The sequence below is a fragment of the Ovis canadensis genome, chromosome 14, assembly GCF_042477335.2.
Source record: "Ovis canadensis isolate MfBH-ARS-UI-01 breed Bighorn chromosome 14, ARS-UI_OviCan_v2, whole genome shotgun sequence".
NCBI classification, from domain to species: Eukaryota; Metazoa; Chordata; class Mammalia; order Artiodactyla; family Bovidae; genus Ovis; species Ovis canadensis.
This window is the reverse complement of record NC_091258.1, coordinates 67,362,182-67,383,951: the sequence shown is the minus strand read 5'-3', so window position 1 is coordinate 67,383,951 and position 21,770 is coordinate 67,362,182. Positions and strand designations below refer to the sequence as shown.

General features: G+C 47.2%; 1 protein-coding gene across 3 annotated transcripts; it reads right to left on the bottom strand.

Moving 5' to 3' along the window:
• Positions 1–285: 285 nt before the first annotated feature.
• C5AR1 (complement C5a receptor 1) lies at positions 286–14,943 on the bottom strand. 3 transcript variants are annotated; one of them, XM_069551071.1, is made up of 3 exons: positions 9,184–11,978; positions 4,819–7,252; positions 286–3,544 (listed from the first exon to the last, which is right to left on the bottom strand). In XM_069551071.1, the coding sequence occupies exon 3, from the start codon at positions 2,984–2,986 to the stop codon at positions 1,871–1,873; it is 1,116 nt and encodes a 371-aa protein (XP_069407172.1). In that variant the 5' UTR covers positions 2,987–3,544; positions 4,819–7,252; positions 9,184–11,978; the 3' UTR covers positions 286–1,870. The 3 variants fall into 3 exon arrangements, with proteins under 3 accessions (XP_069407172.1, XP_069407174.1, XP_069407173.1); XM_069551073.1 differs by lacking the exons at positions 4,819–7,252; positions 9,184–11,978 and adding an exon at positions 14,630–14,943 and having other exon boundaries at positions 286–2,926; XM_069551072.1 differs by lacking the exon at positions 9,184–11,978 and having other exon boundaries at positions 4,819–7,337.
• Positions 14,944–21,770: the final 6,827 nt, after the last annotated feature.

Genomic DNA, 21,770 nt, shown 5'->3' with positions numbered 1-21,770 from the left:
TGGCGTGCTGCAGTTCATGTGGTTGCAAAGAGTCAGACATGACTTAGCTACTGAACAACAACATTAAATATATTGCTATTGTCTTTTATTTTTATTTATTTTATTATTTTTAAACATTTTCATGTATCTACTGGAAAATTTTATACTTCTGTGGCTCATGTCACATTTCTGTTGGACAGTGCTGTTTGCTGTCTGCTGTCTGTACACTATTCCTAGCCAATGCAGACACACACACACACAAAACCACTAAGTAGGAATATTTCCAGGTCAGTTATAAACAACACATTTCTACACTTATTCTTTATTTTCATTTTTCAGCTGGTGCATACCAGCCATCTAAAAGTCCACAGGTTACATGCTATATGAGTCCATCGATACAATATTCTCGAAAGTATCAAATGACAGAGATGGAGAGCAGATTTGTGGTTGCCAGGGCCTGGGGACAAAGCTGGGGAGGGTAGAGGGCAGTGGAGGTGGCTAGAAAAGGATGTCACAAGGGATTTGGCAGCTACAAAAACATCCGGCACCTTGGCCATATCCATGTCAACATCTCGGTTGTGATACTGTAATACCATTTTGAAAGATGTTCCTGTTACAGGAAACAGGTCAAAGACAAGCAAAATCACTTTCATATTATCACTTACAACCCAACCTCATGAGACGCTAAACGAGGTCAAAATGAAACGGTTAGTTTTCTTTTTCAGGGCAGACAAAACATCAATTGACAGCCCCGAAGAGCAAATTCCCCTGGGACTCCACCTCCTGGAGGGACCCAATCAGTGTTTCCCAACCCTAGGTATCTTCCGCACTGGTTGCTTTTCTCCATAACCACATCACATCTTTTTACTTAATACTCTCTCTCTCTTTTTTTTTTTAACCTAGTGAAGTAATGTACTAACTTACTGCTTCTCTCTTTTTTTTTTTGCCACATCACACAGCATGTGGGATGTTAGTTCCCTGACCCGGATGGAACCCACACCCCCTGCAGTGAAAACATGGAGTCTTAACCACAAGACCATCAGGGAAGGCCCTTACTGTTTCTCTTTAAACCAACTCACTCTCCAAAGCTGAGATTGGTCCACGAATTTAAAAAATTTTTTTAATTTATTTATTTTGTTATTTATGGCTGTGCTGGGTCTTCCCTGTTGAGTGGACTTTCTCCAGGTGCAGCGAGCAGGGGCTACTCTCTATTTATGGTGTGGAGGCTTCTCTTGTTGTGGAGCACGGGCTCTCCAGCTCAATAGTTGTGGCACGTGGGCTTAGATGTCCCAAGGCTCGTGGGATCTCTGCGCCCCCCGCCCCCGACCAGGAATCAAACTCCTGTCCCCTGCACAGGCAGGCAGATTCTTTACCACTGAGCCACCAGTGAGGCCCAGTCCGGGGATTTTTACTTTGTCCTAAACAAGAACAACTTTTGAGATTCCAGTTTTATATACATAGATTTTTTTTTTTTTTTTTTGGTCAACTCTCCATAAAATAAATACAGAACTCTTTTTTCATTGTTGTTCAAAGTTGGAGTGTTTCTGTTTGTTTTGCTCTCTGATATCTTCACACGCTCTGCACAGGAACGTCTTATTCTACGGGAGGGTTCCAAGTATGTTGGTTGCTGTTTGTTTTCCAAAGTCCTTGAATGGAAAGATTGGGGCGGGGAAGGGTCCTGGAAGAACTTATCAACCTTGGAAAATGAAGAACGGTAAGATGGGTTCGCCTAGAAGAAGCAGGACTAGTCCAGGAAAGATGGAAGCAAAAGGTGGCGAATTCGTTCAACCAACACCGCCCACCTTGTCCCGGGCTGAGTTTCAAAAAGCAAAGTGAATGGACCGGAAGTCTGGCGGAGCCCCGGAAAGCTGGTGCTCAGAGAGGCCTCCCCTTACACCGCCTGGCTCTTCAGGGCCGGGGTGTCCACCGTGGAGAGCGTCTGGGACTTGCTCTCCCTGCGTACCGACTCTTCAGTCAACACGCCGCGGACCCTGGCGGGGAGGGTCTTCAGGAACCGGGCGTGAAAGCCCTGGGCGGCGAACACATAAATGATGGGGTTAATGCAGCAGTTGATATAAGCTAGGGAGACGCACAGGGCGTCTAGACTGGACACGAGTTTGAAGCTGTCCCATTGCGGCTGGAAAAAGGCCAGCATCATCCCCGTCACCTGGTAGGGCAGCCAGAAGACAAAGAAGCTGGTCACCACGGCCACCACCACCTTGAGCGTCTTGGCAGAGCGCGTGGCAGTGCGGCTCCATGCCCGAAGCAGGAGGAAGGTGTAACAGATTGCAAGCGTGACCAGCGGCCCCAGGAAGCCCACAGCCAGCCGGACGATGGCCACGGCCTTCTCCGCATATTCATGGCCCCTACCGTATGCGACGACACACATCGTCTTGGGCGGGTAGTGCTCTACGTAGACCTGACGGAACACAAAGGAAGGTATGGTCAGCAGCAGAGCCAAGCTCCAGGCCACGGTGCAGGCCAGCCAGGCCACACGGGCCCCTCGGTAGTTCTGGCACCAGACGGGATTGAACACCAGCAGGAAGCGGTCGGCGCTGATGGTGGCCAGGAGTAAGATGCTGGCGTACATGTTGAGAAGGATGAGAGAGGGCAGGATTCGACAGGCAGCGTCACCAAAGGACCAGTGGTTCTGCTGGATAATGGATGTAAACAAGATGGGCAGTGCCAGGCAGGAGAGGAAGTCGGCCACCGCTAGGTTGAGAAACCAGATGGCGTTGACGGTCCGCTTGACCTCAGACCCTGTCACCCAGACCACCATGGCATTGCCAGGCACCCCGATCAGGAAGACGGCAGCGAAGATCACCAGGGCAATCACATCTGGGGCTTGCAGTCTGTGGCTGTAGGAAGAGTCATCCACCCGGTCGTCGGGGTTCGAGGTCCATTTGTCATAATCAGAGTAATCAGGAGTGCTGAGAGCCATGGAGTCCTGGGTGGAATCAGAGAGGCGGGGAGAGTGTGAGTGGCAGGTAGCAAGGAGCTTGCCCATCAGAGCCACTGAAGGCCCATCACGCCATTTCTTTAAGCCTCAGGTGTCTCCCGGGGAAACAGGGATGCTGAGGGCTGACAGCCAGCTGGGGTGTGTCACACCCCTGATTCAAATGTTGACCACCGGACTTCCCTGGTGATCCCGTGGTTAAGAATCCGCCTGCCAAAGCAGAGGACGTGGGTTCGATCCCTGGTCCAGGAAGATCTCACGTGCCACGGAGCAGCTTAGCCCGAGAGCCACAGCTACGGAAGCTTGTGTGCTCTAGAGCCCCCGCTCCTCAGTAAGAGAAGCCACGGCAGTGAGAAGCCTGCCCACCGCAATTAAGAGAGTAGCCCCTGCTCGCCCCAATTAGAGAAAACCCATAGGCAGAAGTGAAGACCCAGCACCGCCAAAAATAAATAAGCAATTTTAAACATACTTTGAGGAGAATGAACTAATAATCACATGCAGATAATTCCAAAATTGATAGCCCAAATCTTGAACTATTACTTAAATTTTTTTTTTTTTTTAATTTTTACTGGCTCAGAGGTTAAAGCATCTGCCTGGAATGCAGGAGACCTGGGTTTGATCCCTGGGTCAGGAAGATTCCCTGGAGAAGGAAATGGCAACCCACTCCAGTACTCTTGCCTGGAGAATCCCATGGAGGGAGGAGCCTGCTAGGCTACAGTCCATGGGATCACAAAAAGTCAGACACGATTGAGTGACTTCACTTTCACTTTATAGTTGATTTACCATGTGTTAATTTCAGGTGTACAGCAGTGAAGATACATAATATCTTAAGGCAATATTTTAAAGAATCAAAATTAATGCCTCTCCAAAAAAATTCCACGCTGGAAAAAAATAAAGGCAATCTGCTGCAGTTGTTTGTTTGGTTTATGACCCTGCCTTGTTACGCGAGAGGGATCTTCAGATGAGCCCACAGTTTTCATTCCCAGCTGGGGGTGGTTTGCAGGTTGACACTGTCATGCAAACATATCAAGCAATGCAGGATTTTAAGTATAGTCAAGAGTTGGACCATAGAAAAGGCTGAATGCCGAAGAACTGATGCTTTCAAACTATGGTGCTGGAGAAGACTTGAGAGTCCTTGGACAGCAAGGAGATCAAACCAGTCAGGCCTAAAGGAAATCAACCCTGAATGTTCATTGGAAGAACCGATGCTGAAGCTGAAGCTCTATACTTCGGCCACCTGATGTGAAGAGCTGGCTCATTGGAAAAGACCCTGATGCTGGGAAGGATTGAGGGCAGAAGGAGAAGGGGGCAACAGAGGATGAGATGGTTGGATGGCATCACCGACTCAATGGACATGAGTTTGAGCAACTCCAGGAGACAGTGAAGGAGAGGGAAGCCTGGCATGCTCCAGTCCATGGGGTCAGACAGGACTTAGCAACTGAACAACAACAAGTCAGAAGAACTGGGGCTCCTTGGAGAAAAGTTGGTTCCTGTCCTGGGACAGAAAATATCCAAGATGAGGCCAGAACATCTCACACTAGAAAGTAAGAAAAAGTTTAAGTAACAATAGGGACATATCAAAAGCACTTCCCCGATGGTCCAGTGGTTGAGATTCGACCTTCCAAGGCAGTTGGTGCAGGGCCGATCCCTGCTCAGGGAATTAAGATCCCACAAGTCACATGGTGTGGCAAAAAAAAGAAAAGAGAGAGCCTGAAAGAGCCCACACTAGCCAGAAAGTGAAAGTGAAAGTCACTCAGTCATGTCCGCCTCTATATAGTCCATGGAATTCTCCAGGCCAGAATACTGGAGTGGGTAGCCTTTCCCTTCTCCAGGGGATCTTCCCAATCCAGGGGTCGAACCCAGGTCTCCCGCATTGCAGGCACATTCTTTACCAACTGAGCTATGAGGTAGCAAGGAGCTTGCCCGTCAGAGCCACTCAAAGCCACACTAGCCAGAAGACAGGACAATTTGAGTATTTAATAATAATGATAATAACTGATGGAATAAAATATATATCAATAATAAAGATCTATGAGTTCATAATGATAATAAAATCAAGTAAGTCAGTGGTCACATTTTTATTCTGAAAAGGGAATGAGTCAAGCACTTATCCTGCCATTTCTGTACAGAGTATTATTACAGAGAAATAGAGAGTCATTGTGGGAGGTCCTTCTTTAGAGAAGACTCTAAAAATAATTCCTGCAGAAGGAAGGATAGACTGAAGGAAATATGGATCTGGATGATGAACAAAAACATCTCATAAAACCATCATGTAAAAAACAGGCAGGAACCTTGCAATGACTCAGTGCTGGCACCGCAGACCCTCCCATCAACCTCAGCACTCGGAGAAGAGAGACGAGTGGATATCTGTTCGGATGTGATGCGGTAAAACGACGATACAGCACCAGGGCTTCCCTCGCAGTTCATTCAGTAAAGAATCTGCCTGCTATATGGCAGACTCGGGTTCGATCCCTGGGTCAGGAAGATCCCATGGAGAAGGAAATGGCAATGCACTCCAGTATTCTTGCCTGGGAAATCCCATGGACAGAGGAGCCTGGTGGGCTACAGCCCATGGTGTCGCAAGAGTCAGACACGACTTAGCAACTAAACCACCACCATCCATGGAGTAATTTTTGAAAAAAAAAAAAAAAACAATGTGACTCTAATCAAGGTCTTAGATCTAAAACTACCAGTTTACAGGAAAAGCAGTTGAGAGAGGAATATGATAAATAACACCACAGGGACAAAACCAGCCCAATCAAGAGCTCAGGAAACTCTGCAAGACAAATGGTATTGTTTCTCTCGCAAATAAATGGCATTTTTAAAATAGGAAGAGGAAAAAAAATGGAATTGAAAGTGTCGTGGATTAGAAGAGATTTATAGATAACTAATAAGGACCTACTGTCGAGCACAGGGAACGCTTCTCAATATTCTGTAATGACCTATTTGGGAAAAGAATCTAAAAAGGAGTGAAATATATGAGCATATAACTGATATACTTTGCCATACAGCAGAAACTAACACAGCATTGTAAATCAACTATTTATTGTTGTTTGGTTGCTAAGTCGTATTGGACTCCTTTGCAACCCCACGGACTGTAGCCCGCCAGGTTCCTCCGTCCCTGGAGTTCTCCAGGCAAGATCACTGGAGTGGTAAGGTGATAATTCCAGCTGGGGACAAAGCCGATGTGAGGGTTAAGAGTGTCTCATTTAGTAACGACATCAGCGTCTCCTTGTGAAGCTGCAGCCTGTGTAATAATGCACATGTTAAAAGGGTGCATTAGTCAGTATTGAAGAAGGGTCCTGTAAAGTCATCCAGACTTGCTATGAACGCCATTTGAAGCCACTGGGTAGACAGTGGCTCCGCCCTAAACCACTTTTTAGCAATTGTATTTTTTTCCTGATTATATTTTTAATGTCCTTCGCTGTTTATGTTGATGAGTTTTTTATGTACTTTTGGTGATGTTTCAGTTTTATGTACTCTTGTGACATCAGAAAAGTACCGCTGGTTGTTTGCAGCCTTATTGTGTAATCAGCCTACCACAGGCTTCCATATATAACAAAGTAATTAATATTGTGCAAGCGCAAAACACTTCTGTTGTGAAAGCAGTGTTTGGAAAATGAGAAATTATTTTAAACGGTTACAAAATAGCGGTCAGTTCCATAATCCCCACTTTCCGCCCTTAAAGGTTTGCTTTACCAGAGAAAGGGTCCCTTATTTGTCATTGCAAGATTCTTAGAAAACGTGTTTAATCCTCTTAAATACAATCAGTACTAAAAAGTCTGTATTATTTTGGTCTGTTGGGTACAGAGTACAAGTTGCAGTCACAGGATGGAGAGGACATTTCCCACTGTCTCTCTTAAGCTGTACAATTTTTTTTTCTCCAGTGTTTTGTTTTATATAGGTTTTGAATTCCTTTAACTTTTGTCAGAGAAGGCAATGGCACCCCACTCCAGCACTCTGGCCTGGAAAATCCCATGGATGGAGGAGCCTGGTGGGCTGCAGTCCATGGGGTCGCGAAGAGTCGGACATGACTGATTGACTTCCCTTTCACTTTTCACTTTCTTGCATTGGAGAAGGAAATGGCAACCCACTCCAGTGTTCTTGCCTGGAGAATCCCAGGGGTGGGGGAGCCTGGTGGGCTGCCGTCTATGGGGTCGCGCAGAGTCGGACACGACTGAAGTGACTTAGCAGCAGCAGCAGCAGCAGCAACTTTTATTGTATGTACTAAACACTGCGCGTGTGCTGTTCTGATTGTTTGCTCCAGTTTGCTACCAATAAAAGACCTGTTAATCACATACAGAAAAAAAAAGAATACTGGAGTGGGTTGCCATTTCCTCCTTCTGGGGATCTTCCCGACCCAGCAATCGAACCCACATCTCTTGTGTCTCCTGCTTTGGCCTGTGGATTCTTTACCACTGGGCCACCTGGGAAGCCCACTGTACTGTAGGAAAAATGTTAAAAGGAGAGAGAGATTTAGGACATAGATATACCAAAGATAATACGGAGACCAAGGCTGGATCCTGATTGGAATAGTCGTATGGAAAATAAGATATTTTGGAGACATCTGGGAGATTTTAAAATAGACTGGATATCCAACAATAGTAAGGAACCATTGCTTATTCTATTGAGGGTGATAGGATATTGTATTTATGTTTTCAAAAAGTGGTAGAAGACAGTTTCTGATAGAGATTTCACATAGCAGGTGAAATAGGATGTTTTGGGTTTGCTTTAAAAATTCCAGGAAAAAGAATTAAAGATTTTAAAATTTAAAAAATAAAAAACTAAAATTAAAAAAAAAAAAATTCCAGGGAAAAAAAAAAAAAGAAGAAGAGGAGGGAAGGAGGGAGGACCAAGGATGACTAAGAATGATAAAGTGTTGGTAACTGTGGGAGCTGGGTCATGAGTACATTGGACATTCACAACTTCATTCTCTCTGCTTTCGTGTGTTTGATATTTTCCATAATAAAATAAAGAACTTTCTTGCCAGGAAGTGTCATATCCCCCTCCAAAGAGAGAAAGAGCAGCAGGTGAATGAGAAACAGTCTTGGACACAAAACAATAACCCGGAGGCACTAGACACAGGCAGAAGAAAAATCCCCATGCAGGACGGGGAGCGATGGAGCTAAGGCAGCCAGTGTTTACTGAGCATCTGCTATGTTTAAGTACAGCATTAGCTCTTTCAGTCCTGACCACAACCCTACAAGTAGGTCCTATGAATATGCCCATTTTATTGACAAGGAGACAGAGGCACCGGAAGATGAAGTAGCCTGTCCCAGTCATGGAGATGGGAATTCCACTTTCTTTAGATCGGTATGCAAACCCAGAGAGGCTGCCGTTGGGCAGTTCCAGAGGTTGGAAGGGGGCCTCCAAGGACACCCAACGGGCAAACTCTGTGGCCCCTGGAGCCCATCCCTGAAGGTGATTTTGTCACCAGCCCAGGGAAAGGAGGCAGAGAAAAACAGAGATCATTGTTACAGAAATATTCAGAGCTGGATTTTTAGGGTACTTGAATCTGCAGGCTGAGGTTTTGACCCACTAAACACCCAGCTCATAGATTAAATAAGATGAAAAATGTTCAAGAACCTGGCAAAGTGCCCGGGACACAGTAGGGAGATAAGAAATGGCAATGCTCTTGTTTCCCATTGATCTTACAATTATTGGAGAGCTCAGATCTTTCTCTGAACCACTTTTTAATTTCTAGTTCCTTTATGTTTCCTTAAGGTCAACCAGGTCAGCCAGGCTGATGCTCCAGCATATGTGCTGGTATGGTCATAGCGGAGATCAAATTATCCAAAGGGGAAAGGTCAGTTCATCCGAAGAGTAGATGAACTGGGCATGGTATATCCATGTAGTGGAATATTATTCAGCCATGAAAAGGGATGAAATATTGACATAAGCTACAATGTGGATGAAGCCTGTAAACATGCTGAGTGAAAGAAGTCAGATCATACTATATGATTCCATTTATAGAAAATGTCTAAACTGGCAAATCCATAGAGATGGGAGATGTGCTTGTAACAGCCTCAAGCTAGGGGAGCAGGAGCAGGGAGGGATTGCTTAGTGGGCACAGGGTTTCTTTTGAGGGTGATGAATAGTTTCTGGAAATAGATGAAGTGTTGGAGACAGAGCTTCCCGGGTGGCTCCGTGGTAAAGAATCTTCCTGCAAGGCAGGAGACTTGAGTTCAACCCCTGGGTCAGGAAGATCCCCTAGAGGAGGGCATAGCAACCCACTCCCGTATTCCTGCCTGGAGAATGCTATGCTCAGAGGAGTCTGGTGGGCTATGGTCCATAGGGTCACAAAGAGTTGGACACGACTGAAGCAACTTAGCACGCACGCGGTGATGGGGCAGCACGGAACATACTGAGTGCCGCTGAATGGTGCACTTCAAAATGGCGAAGTCTAAATTTTGTGGCATTTTGGTCGATTAAAATTAAAATGCCAGTGTCCTAAAGATAAGGAAGGGCCAAAGGACTGTTCCAGATGAGTCGGGACTAAAAGACCAGGACACCCACATGTGGTGTGACATCCTGGACCGCAGCCCGGAGCAGGAAAGACAAATTCACTCTGAAGGCCATTATTCGGACCACGGAGCAACTTTTAACCTGATCTATGGACTAGATCACAGTATCACATCAAATGCTAACTTCCCTGATGGTGATCACTGTACTCGTGTAAATGAATGTCTTTGCGTTTGAGAAGGAGACCCTGAGATATGTAGGAGCAAAAGATGCCTGCAACTTCCTCTCAGCTGGTTCAGAAAAAAAAGAAAAGGTGGTAGATGATAGATTAATAAACAGAAGGGACGGATAGATAGAGCAAACCTGGAGAATCTGTGTCCAGAGAGTATGGAAGTTCCCTGTATTATTCTTATAATTTTTTCTGTAAGTGTGAAGACGTTTCCAAAAAGTTAAAATGGTTGCTTTATTTCCACTGATAAAGAGACTCTGCCCTGAGTCACCCCCAGCACGCTGACCTCCCTTTTTCTACTCTGGGACCCCCAAGCTCAGATCACTAAAGGGTCAAAGCTGGGCATGGCAAGAGGCCCCAGATCCTGCCCAGGGGGACCCTGCACTGTAGCAGGTGGTTAAATGGTTTAAGTGTCCACCTCGGACATGATAACATGCAGCTAACTTCGATCTCTGCTCGTTTCACAAACTCTGGACTATGCTGCAGAATAATCCAAGCCCCAGAAGGGGGACGCCTCCCCACCCCCTGCTCCCACGCTCGCCGTTACCCCTCACATCAGATGACAAAGATCCTCGCCTGGGATGAGCTCACGCAGCCCTTCCCTCTCACTGACTGCACAGGGGCAGGAAAAAGATGCTGATTCTAACGCTCTGCGGTTTTTAGGATCCTCCTGATGTAAATGGCTTGTCAAGTTTAGTCACGGCTGTATCTCTACAAAGAAGGGAAACAGCTGAAGCGTCCAGGCAAGAGGCGACTGGCTCAATAGTGATGACACTTTCAGGCAAAACAATTCTATGCAACCAGCAAAAGAATGAGGAAGTTTACCTAAGGGTGGGTGTGGAAAGAACTCCAAGATCTAGGGTGAAACAGGACAAGTAAGAACAGTATGTGAAGCAACACTACCTGCCAAAGAGAGTCATTCTTCCTCCCTGTTTCCCTCTCTCCTCCCAACCCCCTCTCCCCTCCTCACCACTTCCCCTCTGTCGATTTCTCTCTCCTAAGTGTCTGCACAGACTAGCTCCAGAAGCAGGCAGAGGAAGTCTGGAAGAGTGGTTGCCCCAGGGGAAGGGAAGTAGAAGGTTGGTATACTTTCTGGGGGGAGAGGGGGTGGGGTTGGTCCCTGCTAAGAGGCCTGTGGGATCCTAGTTCCCCGACCAGGCATCGAACCTGCATCCGCTGCTTTGGAAGCCCAGAATCTTAACCACTGGACTGCCAGGGAAGCCCCTCACCATATATGCTTTTCTTCTTCTGGTATGTAAGCCACATCAGTGAATATACCACCCATTCCCCTCTCCCCAGAAATGGATATTATACAGCCTCTACCAAAGAATTTGTGATTCTACCATTCTAGAAGGGGCTTCCTAGGTGGCTCAGCAGTAAAGAATCCACCTGCCAAGCTGGAGTTGCACGTTTGCTCAGAGGGTCAGAAAGATCCCCTGGAGAAGGAAATGGCAACCCACTCCAGTATTCTTGCCTGGGGAATCCCACGGACTAGAGGAGCCTGGGGGGCTACAGTCCACAGGGTCTCAAAGAATGGGACACGACTTGGCACCCGAGCACACGCAAGTGCCATTCTAGGAGTCTAGGAAAGAGTCTAAGCATATTTCTTCATCTCATAAACGTTACCAGACTAGAGATCGGCTCCTGACATACCTGGCACCTGTCCTTGGAGAGGTTATGGTCTCCTGCGAGAGGGAAATTAATCACCAGGGATGGGAACAGAGTGTGTTCTACAGAGAATCCAGCCTGCTGGGGGATCAGCAGAAGGGTGTTGGAAAAATCAAGCCACAACCCCGCGCGATCCACTCCAGTATCCTTGCCTGGGAAATCCTATGGACTGAGGAGCCTGGAGGGCTACAGTCCATGGGGTCGCAAAAAAAGTTGGACATGACTTAGCCACTAAGCAACAACAAAGAACTAAATAGAAATGAAAAAAAAAAAAAAACACTGCAACATGGTCCAAATGAAATTTCTGCACTGATGGGAATGTCCCAGAGGTGTGCCATCCAGGATGGTAGCCGCCAGTCACCTCTGGCTGTGGAGTTTGTGACATGCGGCAGATGTGTCTGGGAACTGAACTTGTACTTTGCTGTCATTTTAATTAAGTTTCACCAGCCCCATGTGGCTGGTGGCTTCGTCTCAGACTCCAGCGGTCTGGGGCTCCTAAGCGATTCCTAAGTGCTTCCTAGGTGTTAGTTTGTTAATTCTCTAACCACAGTGTTTACGGTACAACAAGCCCAAAGGCGGGTACTCTTTTTTTCCTAAGATCAAAGGCTCGTTTTTAAGAGCCCTTGCCTACTGTGTGGAGAAAGGGCCAGATCAGAAGCTGAGAAGGAGAGGTGATTGGAATTGCCCAGCTGTGGTGAGGGATGATGGTGGTTTGCACTAGGGTGGTGAGTGTGAGGACTCATGAATGGATCAGAGGAGGCGAGGGCTAAGGAGAAGATGCTTAGGAGAAAAGCAATCAGAATCACCAAGTTCTAAGTCCTTTTCCTGTATCAGCTCTTCTTTTTTTGCCACTGCAATACCCACCTTGCAGATGAGAAAACTGAGGCTACAGACAGCTTAAGAGACCTTTCCAGGTCCTCACTGTTAGCAAGTGACAGAGGTAGGAGAGACCTTCAGAGAGTCCAACCCTAGAACCTTCTCTGAGAGGTTACCAGGCCTCAGGCGTGGTGGGAGTGAGGGGACCCCATGCCTTCAAGGCAAAGGGTCACACGGTAACAGGGAGGATGTCACACACCAGAAGGTGAAAGAACACCAGCGAGGCTGGCAGGTAGCCAGGATGAGGTTGGAGGAGCCACAGATGTCATGTTAAAGGAGATGTGTTTTATCCTGGGGTCATGGGGAGCCGCAGATGGTCTTTGAGTCACAGAGGGACTAGATGAGCGTTCTTGTTCAGAAAGCTTCCTCTGGCTGCTGTGGGGAGGTGAGATTAGAGGCAAGAGGACCAGAGAGGAGGCTGGGGCTGGGACTCAGGCCAGCAAAGATGGGAGCGATCCCCAGAGGAGGAAGAAAAGTAGGAGCGTTAAGAGGGGCCACACGCCCCTTCCCTCCCTCGCAGGGCTTCCGTCTTGCCATCTTCAGGGCAGGGAACGTCCTGCCAACTGTCCCCTTCTTTATGGCGGAAATAATAGACTCAGAGATGCTGTCAGGCCTAGGAAATACACAGAAGGCACGGGCTGCTTTTTTTTCCGGAACATCCCTCTCCCCATTTCTACGTGGACACAATGTCTTTAAACAGTCCACCCACAGAACCACATAAAACCACTAAGGCATCCTCAGAAACTGGGATACAAGGGTGGGGGTGAGCATCTCGACTCATCCTCTTGAATCTGCACAGTCTTTGAGACTCAACATCCCTGAGCACGAAGAAACACAGGCATTTGCATTTTAAAAACGATGTGAAAAAGACAAGCCTCCGGATCCTTTCAGGATGCGAGGAACTACCTTTCAGGCTGGCAAAAAGCAAAAATAGTTCCATCTGAACATGCAGATGGGTGTCTAGACAAGTAAATACTCTCCTGCTCTGAAGATGAGGAATATAAATTGGTACAGGTTTTGGCAATATCTGTTAAAATAAAAATTGTCTGTGTCTTAGATTCAGCATTTGCAGTTCTGAAAACCCAGACATGAATCCAAAGATATAATTCTGGTGTTTCAGGGTTTGCGTTTTTTTTTTTTTTTTTTTGGCTGCCCAGCCTGTAGGATCTTATCTCCCTGACCAGCGATCGGACCCAGACCCCTGACAGTGAAAGTGCTGAATCTTAATCACTGGACCACCAGGGAATTTTCTAATTACAAACAGCTAAATTTCCACTGATAAGCAATGGAAACTCTCACTGGCATATCCCACAGCTGATGAAAAGATAAAGGGAATTTCCCTGAAACACACCAGGATACACCAGTATGTTTCTCACAGATTAAGCTGACGTTTGTAAACGTCAAGTGCCTAGCACAGTGCCCGGCATGCAGGTGGAGGTTGTCAATAATATTATAAGTTATTCACGTAAGAAAAAAAGAGAGAGGTAGGATATCGTGTAAAAAAGACTTCTCTTTGTAGGGTAGAAAGGATAGACACATCACAGGCATTGAGAGCCAGCTGTATGCCAGCCACTGCTGAAAGCGCTTCCCATGTATTATCTCACTGAACTCTCTCCATGACTCTGTGATACAGATTGCGCTTTGTAGGGCGACTATCCCCATCTTAGTGACAAGGAGAAGGAGGCTCAGACAGACGAGTCTCTTCAGCTCCTACACAAGATAGGCAGGATTTGAACCTAGTTTCGGTATGATCTCCATGTCAAAATACTCCTTACTCCCTACACTGTCATGGACTGTTTCCAGAAGTGTTAGCCACAAACTGTTGCCCTGATTCCACCCCCCTACGTTTCTGGTTACAAGAAACCAGAGCTACGAGGAATCTGAGTCTCTGGGCAGGGATGGTCCTTTCACTGAGTACCCTTTAAGGATTTGGGACTTTTTTTTTTTTAATTATTAGTATTCAGAAAGAAAAAGCTCTAGTCCATCTTTTAATTTAAAAAAAATTTTCTGACATTACAGAACTAAAGTGAAATGTATTAATATTCCACTCCTATATTTCCATGACAAAAAAAAAAAAATCTCATGAGCCAAAAAAACACAGGGATTAGCTTATAAAACTAAATATGGATCTCAGCATCAACTGAGCAGAGAAAGGAATTAAAACATTTCAATTTTAAAAAATCATGAGTGAATAATAAAATGTGTAGAAACAAAATTTTCAAACTATTTTGGGATTATTTAACAGAGAGGAAAAGTCAAAGCTAATCACGGGCCCTATAACCCCTTGACAGTCTTACTTCTTAGCTGCTTCCCAGCCCCTGAGGGGGAGAGGAAGGTGAGGAGAGAAGGGGAGAGGTCAAGGACTGGGAGGAGGAGGAAGGAAAAAGGGAGCAGATGGTGCCAAGAAGGGAGAGCACACACATAGAGGGTGTCTGCCCCCCGTTCCCCTCTAGACTCACCATCTTCAGGTCTCTCCCAGATTCTCCTCTGATCAAAGGCTCCCAAGGGCTGTGGCTTGCAAGCCCCAAGGGAGGGTGCAGATAACCAGAGAGGAAATGACCCGTCTTACCCCTCTGGGGTTCTCATTGGTCTGGGGCTCGGGGTTTCTTCCGCAAGGCACACACCCAGTGAACCCTGAACACCTCCTCCAGCCGCTCCATGGAAGGGGCCAGGAGGAAGTTCCAGGTCCCAGGAGGAAGGAAGCCAGACGTTAGAGACTCCCACCTTGTCGAGACCTGGCCCCTCTCCCTGCCTTGAGTTCCCCATTTGAGAGGCTGTCTCTTTCCTTCTGGAGAAGGAAATGGCAATCCACTCCAGTACTATTGCTTGGAGAATCCCATGGACAGAGGAGCGTGGTGGGCTGCTGTCCGTGGGGTTGCAAAGAGTCGGACACGACTGAGCAACTTCACACATACACACTCGCTCTTTCCTTCTATGGCCCCAGGTAGCCCTGAAAAAGCTCAGGGGTTCAGTTGGCTTCAACCTGGGAACTGGGAATTGATTGTGAGCCCCAGCCTCCCAACTGGGTTCCATTGAGACCCAGAGAGGAAAAGCAAGTCTGTGAAGATGGCCCAGTACTTGAGGACTATTCAGTCTTCCCGTCTGCTGCTGCTGCTGCTAAGTCGCTTCAGTCGTGTCCGACTCTGTGTGACTCCATAGATGGCAGCCCACCAGGCTCCCCCGTCCCTGGGATTCTCCAGGCAAGAACATTGGAGTGGGTTGCCATTTCCTTCTCCAATGCATGAAAGTGAAAAGTGAAAGTGAAGTCACTGAGTTGTGTCCAACTCTCAGCGACCCCAGGGACTGTAGCGCACCAGGCTCCTTCATCCATGGGATTTTCCAGGCAAGAGCCATCACCATCTTTTCCAGTCCCTTTCTGGGTTCTTGCTGAAACATGCTGGAGTCTGGGGTGGGGAAGAAACTATGTTATTAGTTTCTTATTGCTGCTGGAATAAATGGCCATAAACTGAGTGACTTAAAACAATAGAAATGTATCCTCTTACAGTTCTAGAGGCCAGAAGTCAACAGGGCTATATTCCCTCTGTAGGTTCCAGAGGAGAGTGTGTTCCTGCCTCTTCCGTTTCCGCTGACTGGCAGCACTCCTTGACTTGTGGCCACATGGTTCCAATATCTGCCTCTAAGGACAGAGACATCGCCTTCCCTCCAACTGCGCGTCACAAGTCTCCCTCCGCCTCCCTGGTATAAGCACCCTTGTGATTACATTTAAGAACCCTCTAGGGGACTTCCTTGGAGGTGCAGTGGATAAGAATCTGCCTGCCAATGCAGGGGGCACGGGTTTGATCCCCGGCCGGGGAAGACTCCACATGCTGTGGAGTGACTAGGTCTGAGAGCCACAACTCCTGAACCTGCATGGTGCAATGACTGAAGTCCAGGCGCCTACAGCCTGCGCTCCGCAACAAGAGAAGCCGCCACAATGAGAAACCTGAGTCCCACAACGAAGAGTAGCCTCCCCTTACTGCAACTAGAGAAAGCCCACACAAAGCAACGGAGACCCGTGTGTGCAGCTCAGTCACTCAGCCGTGTCCCACTCGTTACGACTCCACGGACTGTAGCCCGCCAGGCTCCTCTGCCCACGAGATTCACCAAGCAAGGATACTGGAGTAGGTTGCCATTTCCTCCTCCAGAGGATCTTCCCGACCCAGGGATCAAACTTGAGTCTCCTGCATCATCTCCTGCACTGGCAGGTGGATTCTTTACCACTGAGCCACCTGCAAAGACCCAGTGCAGCCCCCCAAAAAGAACCCCCTAAATAATCCAGGATAACCTTCCATGTCAAGATCATTAGTTTACCTGCCACGTCCCTTTTCCCACATGAAGTCACCCTGCAGGTTTCAGTCATTAGGAGGCGAACATCCCTGGGAACGATTTTTCGGCCTATAGCAGTGGAGCATGACTGGAGCGTGAGTGCAGAAACAGGTTCATTTTTCCCACGCTCATCTGCAACGCTCCAATAGATCACCCACATCCTTCCTCCCCAAATAGTATTCTTCTGCAGCAAACTTCAATTTGTGCAGATCTAGCTTTCTTTTCATAGCAGAGATGATCCATGTACACATTTGAACAATCCAGAAATGTACTCCCCCCCCTTCCCCCCTCCCCACAATAAAGTGTTGAAAAATCCCCTCACCTTCACCCTTCTGAAAATCCTTTAGCAATTTGGAATGTACTCTCCTAGACTTTTACAAATGTGATGCTTGTGTTTGGGAATGGACGCTTGAGTGCACGATGTTTGGGCAAAGTTTGGTTCCACTAGATGAAGCCACGTGTTGTGGACTTGACTCAGCAAGGATTTTAAGGTCTTTGCAGAGGGGATTCTTTGCTGATAGGAATGCATGGTTGTTATACCAACTCTGACCTTAAGAGGGCGCGCGAGCGGGAGGAGAGTCAGAAGGCCCGGCCATACCCTCTTGATATGTTAAGATTTTTGGACCGCAGTTGGGCATTGCTAAAGGAAATCAGTCCTGAATATTGAATATTCATTGGAAGGACTGATGCTGAAGCTGAAGTTCCAGTACTTTGGCCACCTGATGCGAAGAACTGACTCATTGGAAAAGACCTTGATGCTGGGAAAGATTGAAGGCAGGAGGAGAAGGGGACGACAGAGGATGAGATGGTTGGATGGCATCACTGACTCCACGGACATGAGTCTGAGCAAGCTCTGGGAGTTGGTGATAGACAGGGAAGCCTGGCTTGCTGCAATCCATAGGGTCGCAAAGAGTCCGACACAACTGAGGAACTGAACTGAACTGGGCATTGCCTTAAAATCACAGGTTCTTAACATTTTCTATGTCCTGGACCCTTGGAGAAGTTATTAACTGCTTCTCAGAATAATTCTTACAACTTTTTGAAAGTGAAAGTGTTAGTCACTCAGTCGTGTCAAACTCTTTGTGACCCCACGGACTGTAAACAGCCAGGCTCCTCTGTCCATGGAATTCTCCAAGCAAGAAGACTGGAGTGGGTTGCCATTCCCTTCTCCAGTGGCTCTTCCCAACCCAGGGATCGAACCCAGGTGTACCGCAGGCAGATTCTTTACCGTCTGAGCCACTTTATGGTGGTGCGAATTCAAATGTAACAAGAAGTGGCCAGGATAGTATAAAAGCAATAAGGAAATGTGTAATAGGTCACCTGATGTAAGCCGCCGTCCTCGTTCCCATTTCATCAACTGTTCCGATAACGTGCTTTGATCACTTTTTTCAGAACGATGTTTTTGTGAATGCGCTGAAGCACCTCATGTTGTTTTAATAGTGCCATAAGTCCATTGTTAGTTTGAAGCTTCCCTGTTGGTGGAACTTCAGGTGATTTCCAATCTTTTTGTCCATATCACAGGGAGCACCCTAGCACATGCATTCTGGTGCCTGTGTAGGAGGATTTATTGCAGACAACTCTAAAAATGGAATCGCAGGGCAGAGAGGGCACGCTTCGCTGTCAGCCCATGCAACCTTGATGCTGGTGTCCCCTCGTTCTGCTCCTCAAGACCCAGACCCAGGCTGTTCAACACAGCAGCCACCAGCCATATTCAACTACTGAGTTATAGAAACGTGGTGAGTCCAAACTGAGATGTGCTCTGAGTATAAAACACACCAAGACTTATTGAAAAAAAAAAAAGATTGTAGAATACCTCAACAATTTTTTATTGTATTATATGTTCAAATAATAATCATGGAAAAATTGGAAAAATCGTGTTACGCGAAATGCACTATTCTTTATTTATTTCTTTGGCTGCTCCAGGTCTTAGTTGCAGCACGTGGGATCTTTTGTTGCAGCATACGGGATCTAGTTCCCCAACCAGGAATCGAACCCAGGCCCCCCCGCTGCCTTGGGAGTACAGAGTCTTACTCCCTACCACCAGGGAAGTCCTGCAAAGTGTATTGTTAATTACAGCTGATGCCTGAGCAAAGCAGGGGTGATGGGGCCCTGGCCTGACTGAAAATCCTAGTACCGCTCCCTCTGCCTCAGAAACAAAGGAATCAATGAATGACTCACTCAAGGGCAGGAAGCAGAAACAGCTTGGATAGAATCAGGACTCAAACCTTAGTTCTTTGGATTCCATAGATTGTGATCTCCAATTGAGCACAAACTTTTCCCCACACTTAATTTACAAATCTGTAAAATGAAAATATAGGTACTATATTAAAAAGAAACTATTTCAGTAAAAAAAAATTTTTAAGTAGGTGCTGTGTGCTTGGTCGTTCAGTCATCTCCGACTCTTTGTGACCCCAGGGACTGCAGCCCGCCAGGCTCCTCTGGCCGTGGGGTTCTCCAGGCAAGAATACTGGAGTGGATTGCCATGCCCTCCTCCAGGGGATCTTCCCAACCCAGGGTTCAAACCCAGGTCTCCTGCATTGTGCAGGCGGATCCTTTACCGTCTCAACTACAAATTGGCACTTGCCGAGAGCATTTGCCATCTGCCTCTGCGGAGACGGAACCCTGTGCTGCTGAGCTGTTGACCCTCCACACGCCCTGAGGGCAATTCAGGGTGGAGAGTGAGGCACTCTGCCCTCCAGGGAAACTGGTGGAACAGGTCCTTAGATAGTTAGATATTTTCAGGAACTGATTTCATGATCCCAACTCCTCATCTCTAAAAAAGCACTAAATCCCTTCATCATGTCATCAGCTCCTGACTTGCAGAAAACCTCTTGTAGAGTAAGTGCTTGATTGCATTGAACTCTCCCTTCACCAAAATCTTATATATTGACCTTTCCCCACTGCCTCTTTGGAGCAGTCTCTCAGAGCTATCTGAGGTGCTATCTCCCAGGCTGCAGCCCTCATGCATGCGTGCTAAGTCACTTCAGTCGTGTCTGACTCTTTTCGACCCCATGGAGTTTAGCCCACCAGGTTCCTCTGTCCATGCGAGTTCTCCAGGCAAGAATACTGGAGTGGGTTGCCATGCCCTCCTCCAGATCTTCATGACCCAGGGATCAAACTCACATCGCTAATGTCTCCTGCACTGGCAGGCAGATTCTTTACCACTAGCGCCACCTGGGAAGTCCTCATTTTGCCCCCAAATAAAATTTAACTCTCAACTCTCACATTGTGCGTTAAGAGGATTAAAATCTACACAATGGAAAGACAAGAGCAGAAAGAATGTTATGACCAAGTGGCATACAGACTCATAGGGTTTTGTGACCCCAAGTCTCTAGGGCCGTGCAGAGCTGATCCCATCTGTAGGGGCAGGGCTGAGCAGATGGCCGAAGCCACCACACCCCAAGGGCAGCCGTGGCCAGCCACCAGCCTGCCAGGGGCCACAGGAAGCCCAGAGCTGGTCAGATGTCAGCAATCTACGCAGAGGCTCTCAACTGCGGGCACCGTGGCTTCCAAGGCAGGATGTGGTGGACCTATTGTTTGCAGCCACGCTTTCCAGGAAACAAACTCACTCAGAAGGACAATGCAAATGAGGGAGTGCAGTTGATTACACTGGAGGGCCCAAGGCAGAGTCTCCTCTTAGCCAAGGACCCTGACCAGTTTTTGTGAAAACCCTAAGTGTACATGCTCAAACCCGCTTTCCCAAATTCCTTGAAACTAGTCTGGGCAAGGTAAAAGAGAGATCTGATCAAAGTTAACCCATGATTCATGTGTCATAAGCCTAGGTAGTTAAACAACAGATATTTATCAATAGGCCTGTGGTCATGCCCCGATAAACATAATGGAATTTGTTTAGAGATAATTAGCGTATGAGTCGGACACGACTGAAGTGACTTAGCAGCAGCAGCAGCATATTCTTTTAGGTTACGGAGAGTCCTGAGGCTCTTTCAGCCGGGAGGTCTGGTTTCCCATTGGTCTGCCATTTCTATAGACACCAGGCACAAAGTTCAGAGTCCACTGGGAGGCTGACCACGCATGTAGCCTGATGTTTGCAGCCTGGCCTAAGGTAGAGTCCAGCTCTGTCTGTTTCTTCCTTCACTATAGGCAGCAATGCTTGGGTCCATACAGTCTTCTGACCCTGGCCAGACTGGTTCACCAGAACTTTCAACACTGTGCAAACTGAGACCCAGGAGGTGGCAATAAACCCCAGGGGCAGGGCTGGGAGGAGGGTGCCTCAAAGAGAGGGCCTCCCAAAGGCTGGCAGAAAACACCACCACCAGCAAGAATAATAATAGCCAAAGCTCCCTAAGCCACTGCCTGGTGATCATGCTGTTCCTAGCATCTCACAATAGCAGAAACAGTGAAGAAGTGCTGAGACTTCCCTATGGCCCAGTGGTTAAGACTCCACAGTTCCACTGCAGGGGCATGGGTTCGATTCCCGGTCAGGGGAATTAATCCCACCTGCTGCATGGGATGGCCAAAATAAATAAATACAATTTATAAAATGACAAAAAAAGATAAGGAGTGCTAACCCTGATGGAATTCAGAATGGGAGCTATTATTATTACTACTCTGAAAATTCTAGAAGTTTCTAATTCTAAAATTGTTTAAGTGTATGAAGAGCAAAAGCATCTCTGACTTTAAAACTTACCAGTTCTTTTCTTTTTTTTTTCTTTTTTTTCTTTGAATCTCAGTTCCCTGACCAGGAATTGAACCCAGGCCCACAGCAGTGAAAGTGCCGAGTCTTAACCGCTAGACTGCCAGGGAATTCCCATAAAATGTCAGTTCTAAGATTCTGTTATTCTGAGCTCCAAAACCACTGCAGATGGTGATTGCAGCCGTGAAATTAAAAGACGCTTACTCCTTGGAAGGAAAGTTATGATCAACCTAGACAGCATATTCGGAGAAAGCGATGGCACCCCACTCCAGTACTCTTGCCTGGAAAATCCCATGGACGGAGTAGCCTGGTAGGCTCCATGGGGTCGCTAAGAGTCGGACACGACTGAGCGACTTCACTTTCACTTTTCACTTTCATGCATTGGAGAAGGAAATGGCAACCCACTCCAGTGTTCTTGCCTGGAGAATCCCAGGGACGGGGGGAGCCTGGTGGGCTGCCGTCTCTTGGGGTCGCACAGAGTTGGACATGACTGAAGTGACTTAGCAGCAGCAGACAGCATATTGAAAAGCAGAGACATTATTTTGTCGATAAAGGTCTGTCTAGTTAAGGCTATGGTTTTTCTGGTAGTCATGTATGGATGCGAGAGGTGGACTATAAAG